The sequence below is a fragment of the Gopherus flavomarginatus genome, chromosome 21, assembly GCF_025201925.1.
Source record: "Gopherus flavomarginatus isolate rGopFla2 chromosome 21, rGopFla2.mat.asm, whole genome shotgun sequence".
Classification (NCBI taxonomy): domain Eukaryota; kingdom Metazoa; phylum Chordata; order Testudines; family Testudinidae; genus Gopherus; species Gopherus flavomarginatus.
The window spans coordinates 19006423-19012705 of NC_066637.1; the positions used below are offsets into that span (position 1 = coordinate 19006423).

General features: G+C 62.2%; 1 protein-coding gene across 2 annotated transcripts; it reads right to left on the reverse strand.

The window, feature by feature from the left end:
- Window positions 1-1315: 1315 nt before the first annotated feature.
- On the reverse strand, window positions 1316-6005 carry C1QB (complement C1q B chain). 2 transcript variants are annotated; one of them, XM_050931284.1, is made up of 3 exons: window positions 5916-6005; window positions 4527-4696; window positions 1316-3304 (listed from the first exon to the last, which is right to left on the reverse strand). In XM_050931284.1, the coding sequence occupies exons 2-3, from the start codon at window positions 4681-4683 to the stop codon at window positions 2733-2735; spliced, it is 729 nt and encodes a 242-aa protein (XP_050787241.1). In that variant the 5' UTR covers window positions 4684-4696; window positions 5916-6005; the 3' UTR covers window positions 1316-2732. The 2 variants fall into 2 exon arrangements, with proteins under 2 accessions (XP_050787241.1, XP_050787242.1); XM_050931285.1 differs by lacking the exon at window positions 5916-6005 and adding an exon at window positions 5002-5882.
- Window positions 6006-6283: the final 278 nt, after the last annotated feature.

The window sequence follows — 6283 nt, forward strand, 5'->3', positions numbered from 1 at the left end:
CCCAGCACCCTACATCCCCCACAGCCATGCAGTACCCAGCACCCTACCATCCCCCAACGGCCACACAGCATCCAGCTCCCTACCATCCCCCCATAGCCATGCAGCACCCAGCTCCCTACCATCCCCCAACGGCCACACAGCATCCAGCTCCCTACCATCCCCCCATAGCCATGCAGCACCCAGCACCCTACCATCCCCCACCGCCATGCAGCACCCAGCACCTTACCATCCCCCACAGCCATGCAGCACCCAGCACCCTACCATCCCCCACAGCCATGCAGTACCCAGCACCCTACCATCCCCCAACGGCCACACAGCATCCAGCTCTACCATCCCCCACCGCCATGCAGCACCCAGCACCCTACCATCCCCCACCGCCATGCAGCACCCAGCACCTTACCATCCCCCACAGCCATGCAGTACCCAGCACCCTACCATCCCCCAATGCCCACACAGCAACCAGCACCCTACATCCCCCACAGCCATGCAGCATCCAGCTCCCTACCATCCCCCACTGGCATGCAGAACCCAGCACCTTACCATCCCCCAACGGCCACACAGCATCCAGCTCCCTACCATCCCCCAACGGCCACACAGCATCCAGCTCCCTACCATCCCCCCCTAGCCATGCAGCACCCAGCACACTACCATCCCCCACTGCCATGCAGCATCCAGCACCCTACCATCCCCCACTGCCATGCAGCATCCAGCACCCTACCATCCCCCACTGCCATGCAGTACCCAGCACCCTACCATCCCCAAATGGCCACACAGCATCCAGCTCCCTACCATCCCCCCACAGCCACACAGCACCCAGTGCCCTACCATCCCCCACAGCCATGCAGCATCCAGCACCCTACCATCCCCCGATGGCCACACAGCATCCAGCTCCCTACATCCCCCCACAGCCATGCAGCATCCAGCACCCTACATCCCCCACAGCCATGCAGCACCCAGCACCCTACCATCCCCCACAGCCATGCAGCACCCAGCACCCTACATCCCCCACAGCCATGCAGTACCCAGCACCCTACCATCCCCCACAGCCACGCAGCATCCAGCACCCTACCATCCCCCACAGTGACGCAGCACCCAGCACCCTACCATCCCCTACAGCCACGCAGCACCCGGAACGTTCCCAGCACTAAATGCTCTGCAGCCTTAGCTGTTGCTGTTTGGCTGGGATCAGCCCCTGCTGCGTTTGCTGAGCCCCGTGCTGGTGGCTGGCCATGATTCCCCCCACCTTCGCTGGGCTGCCCCAGACCACCCCAGCAGCACTGGCAGGCGATTTGTTAATTAAAACAGAACAACAAAATCAATAGCAGACATCAAGTTTATTGGCTGTCTGCTGGGCGGGGCCCGGCTGAGGGCCTGAGAGCACGTGAGCATGCTCAGGCCTGGCGAGCACTAGCCCCAAGGGACAGCAAGCAGCCGCTGGAGCCAAGAAGGCAGGTGTCTGGAGTGGGGCTGGCTAGGATGCAGGTGTCCTTGCTGGAGGTCTCCTCCTTGCCACAGGCTGCATCATGGCAGCTGCAGGGCGTCAGGCTCTGACTAGCCTGGCTTGGAAAGGAGAGTGCAGATCTCGGATTGCTCCTGAAGGATCATCTCCCTAGAGCTGGGGCTAGGGCCGGGGCCTTCGGTCTGACCCCATGAGCCCCACAGCACTGGTGCTGCAGTGAGCTGGCCAGAGCGGCTCGCAGCCGGGCATCCCCTGGGAGAGGATGGTGAGCACTTCCACTGCACCCCAATGTTTGTCTCTCGGGGCTGGGCTGGGCTCCCATGATTCTACGGCATGGGAATCCTTGGCTATAGAATTAATGCTGGGGAATCCCCACTGCTGTGACAGGGACCCCCACTTGGCTGGGATTCCCCGGGCCAACCATCACACTGAGCCGTCCTGCAGGGGCTGGTGCTTTGCTCATTTTAAAGGGCTTGTGTCCCCCTCCCCCGGCATGCAGAAGCTATGTGAAAGCTATGGGCTGGGAGAGGAGGGGTCTGGTCCCCTGGGAGAGAGGTGTGACGCCCTAAGCAGGAGGGCAGCTGCCCTCTCACCTGCTGGGGAGGAACTTTGTCCTGGCCCAGAGGTGCCCCAGGCCCAAGGCAAGGATGTGGTGCCCCGGGACCCCCAACATCTGTCCACCAAGGGGACATTTATTCATCTGAAGGCCCATGTGGAGTAAAGCTCGGTCTGCTCTGACACACTGGGTGGGGCATCCCTGCTCCGCACGGCTCCTTGGCCCCAAACACAGAGGAGACACATTGCCCATTTTCGCTCTCCTGGGGTTCTGGCCCCTGGGCTCAGGTGCTGCTGAGCTCGGGGGTCCTTCGGTGGCAGTGACATGCCAGCCCCAGGGACAAGGGGCTCTTGGCAGTGCATGTGGTCACCGGCACCATGTGCCAAGCACTGAGGAAGTGCAGCCTCGGGATCCACGGGTGCTTTCCAGGGATTCAGGAACACAGAATGGGTCTCCCGGGGCTGGGCCTCCCTTGTTGTGGGTTCTCTGCCAGGGGGCTGCGTGCTGGGTGGGGCTGAAGCTGGCGCTGCACCAGGGGTGGGACGGGCAGCACCGAGGCAGCTCTGTGTGGGGGCGGTGCCAGGGCCCTGCTGCTGGGGAAAGCACTTCATGTATCAATGGGCTGCTGCCTGGAAGCTTGTGCAAGCGTGTTGCACTTGGGGGTGACATGCGGGGAGCACATGGGAGAGTGGGTGCTGGGGCAGAGTCCGCAGGCTGCTAGGCCTCGGGGAAGAGCAGGAACCCCGAGAAGATGCTGTCAGCCCCTTCGATCCCCACCAGGGAATTCTTCTCGGTGGGCTCCAGCCACACGGACTCCTCTGCCTGCAGCCGCAGCACCACTCCCCCGGTGGTGACCTGGTAGACGTTGTGCACGTAGTCGCAGAAGGTCACCACCTTCTCCCCCTTCGTGCCCAGGCCCTTCTTGATGTTGATGCACAAGTTGCCCCTGGAGGTGAGGTGGTAGGTGAAGTAGTAGAGGCCTGGGATCTTGCAGGTGAACCGGCCGTACCTGTTCTCGTAGTGCCCGTTCTCGTTGGTGATGACACGGTCGAAGCGGATGGGTTGGTCCCGGCGTGGCAGCATGCTAATGGTCCTGGCAGCTGAGAAGGCAGACCTGAGGGTGGTCTTGAAGTCCCCAGATTCACCCATTGGCCCAGGAGGACCCGTGGGGCCTGGAGAGCCCTTGGAGCCGACGGGGCCTTTGGGGCCGACTTTGCCGGGGTGTCCGGGGCTCCCCGGCTCTCCTTTCTCTCCCAGCTCCATTTCATCATCCACCCGCCCTGGGGGACCTAGAGAACAAGAAAAGAAGACTCATAAGGGGAAGGCTCACAGGGCTCTGTTCTCGTTCCTCATCTTATCACTGGCAGGTTCATCGCTTCGCTGCTGAGCCCAGAGCTCAGCGTAGGATGTTCCACCAAAGCCATGTGACCAGCTCAGGGCCGGTGGACGATGAAACCCTTCTCCAGTCTTTCTGTGCCAGAGAGTCCTCCACCCTCTCACGAAAACTTGCCACCATTGTGGCTACCATGGGTGATGCATGAACCGCCCATTAGGGGAGGCTAGCCCCCTGCCCCACTCCTTCTGCCTGAGTCCCTGCCCCTTCCACCCACTGGAGCCAGAGAAGCTCCAAACCCCCCATCGCAGCCAGAGAAGCCCCAGCATTCCCATCCCAGCTGCCCCGAGTCCCAGCCTGCCTCAGCCATCCCAAGTCCTGGCCTGAGCCACGGGCCGCCAGCTGGCCTGAGCCGCCCAAGCCATGGGCCACCATCTCGCCCACCCAAGCCCCTGGCCTGCTGGCCTGCCGCCTGAACCCCCACCGGTTTCGAGGGAGAGGCGGAGCTAGGATGGGAAGAGGAGAAGTGTGGGCAGGGCTATGGGGGAAGAGCAGGACGCGGGAGCAGGGCCTCAGGGCCAGTGCTCTGAAGGAGGCAGGCCAGCGGTGTGCCTCCAGAGGGAGGTGCGCCACATCCTGTTTGGGGAGGCTTAGCCTCCCCGGCCTATTCTACCCACTGCCCATGGCTGCCACCCGTGTAGCACTGATAGCAACGCCCTCACTTTCCTGCCTGAGGTACAGCGCTCTGCCGTTTCTGTATGGCAGGCACCCTTCTGTCTGTGCTCGAAGCTCCTCCCTTGCACCCCTCTGTGTCCAGCCCCATTCCTGCTCCCCTGCACCAGGGATCCCATCTCCCAGACACCTCCCCTCTTCCCTTTCTCTCCAACCAGGCCAGAGCCCCACCTTTCCCCTGGTGCTCCCCTCTTAGCCCGAGGGCAAGGAGGGTCGTATTCCTTGCACCTGTGGCTGGCTGGCTCCTGCATTGGAAAGGTGCAAACCATTTGCTTCCAGCAATGCATCCTCCTGGCTGAGAGCAGCAAGGGCCAGGCTCTCTGGACAGGCACTAACAGCTAACCCCGGGAATTGTGCTTTACCCCGAAAGGGCCTTTAGGGGGTTGCAGTCATCCCGATAGCAACGCTCTGGCCCAGGGCTCTGCCTGCTCCCACCTCCTTCTTACCTTTCTCTCCCTTTGGGCCATCCACTCCATCTTTGCCGTTGGAGCCCGGCTGTCCTGGTACGCCCGGAATGCCTGGGATGGCAGCGTGGCCCTGGCACCTATCGGCACTGGCCAGGGGGACCGCAGCCAGGCAGAGCAGCACGGCCCACAGCATCATGTCGGCACCAGCGCTGGAGAGAGCAGAGAGACACAGCACAGCTCACAGGGCAGCACAGGGGTGATGGGCTGTCAACCGGCAAGTGGGCTGGGCAGAGGGCTGGGGAGCAGGCTGCCAGGAACAGCGCGGCCCTAGGGCACCGCGCCATGAGGACATTCTGCCAGTACTGGGGACAGCGGAGGGGCAAAGTCCACAACAGGGACTGCTCCAAGGAAAAGCTGCAATCTCAAGTCCTCCCCCTGACTCCCCATTCTCTTTGATGGAGCTGCCTCTGGATGAGTGGGAAGAGACTGCCCCCCGGACAGCACATCTCCTCACCTCCCCAGATGAGAACAGCCTCAAGGCTCAGGCACCAGCTGCCCACTCCCCAAGCTGCCGGGGCAGCGCAGGCTCCAACCCCACGCCCGGCTGCAGGGGCTGCACAAGGGAGACAAGAGGAGCAGCAAAGCCTTTGGTGTTTGCAGAGCGTCTGTGGAAGGGACAGGGAGAGTGGCATGTGCTGCTCTCATGTGCACGCCTCACCCAGCTCAGGTCAAATCCTGCTCCAGCTCCCACTGCTCTGAGATCCTGCTGGCTCCACCGGCTGCAAGGAAGAACTGAAATCCCCAACCAGCCACAGAACCAAAACATTCGGGGCCAGACCCTGCTCTGAAAACCATCTGGTCTCCAGGGCTCTGTCCTGCCGTGGGGCTTCTCCCCTGGAGCCTGTTCCACACACTCATGGGCTGTCTCATCAGGCCCTGAGCTGAACTGCCAGCATCAGTGCGCCAGTCTCTCCAGTTCTCCCTCCCTGTCCTGTCCGAGCCATTTGTGACCGTGACTTGCCCACTGGGCACACTGGACAGGAATTATTTCAGGGCAGGTCTCCAGCCTGTGTTATTCAGGTCAGACTAGATGATCTCAATGGTCCTAGCTGGCCTTGGAATCTCGGAATCTCCTGGTCCTACAGCCCAAGAGCCCAGCACTGCATAAGCCAGACACAAAACACTGCAACATCAGGAGCAGCTTCTGGGCAAGGTTAGCTTGGCTGGGAACGCACGGCTGGGGCAGGGAGCTCGGAGCAGGGCCACAGCTCAGAGCGGAGTCTGCTCTAGAGCCCATAGGGAGCTGGGTGCAGAGAGGGTTCTGGTACCCCGGCAGCCCCTTAGGGACACGGGTCTGTCCAGGCACCCGGCTCGTTCGTGGCTATTGAGGAATCGGGCGCCCGTGCCACCGTGCGGGATCTCTCTTACCTTGCAGCGTCCTGCAGCAGTGAGGCCGGGCACGTCTCAGTCCAGCTTGGCAGTGACCCTGCGGAGGGAAAGCAGAAGTTTGCGTAAGCAGAGAAAGGCTGGGCAAGAAGAGGAACTGGCCACATCCCTTTTTTATCGTTGGCTCTGGCCCTTCTGCACTCTGGCGCTTTCACATCCCCCACCGCCCCGCTCCTACCTGACCACAGGCTCTTTCTGCAGGCTCAGCAGGACCCCGGTGCCTGAGCCCTGCAGGGAGACTGGGAGTGGCTGGGCCAGAGCCTCTGGCTGTCAGCAGCTCTTGGCCTGAGCCCGAGAAAGTGCTGCTCTCGGTGGGTCTGTTCTCGCTGGGGTACGTGTCCTCACCTGCC

Bases quoted from the DNA above. Each gene is read 5' to 3' on its own strand.
- C1QB (XM_050931284.1), bottom strand. From the start codon at position 4,683: ATGATGCTGTGGGCCGTGCTGCTCTGCCTGGCTGCGGTCCCCCTGGCC. The intron at 3,305-4,526 runs GTAAGAAGGAGG...CTTGTTCTCTAG, and splicing joins TGGCCCAAAGGGAGAGAAAG to GTCCCCCAGGGCGGGTGGAT.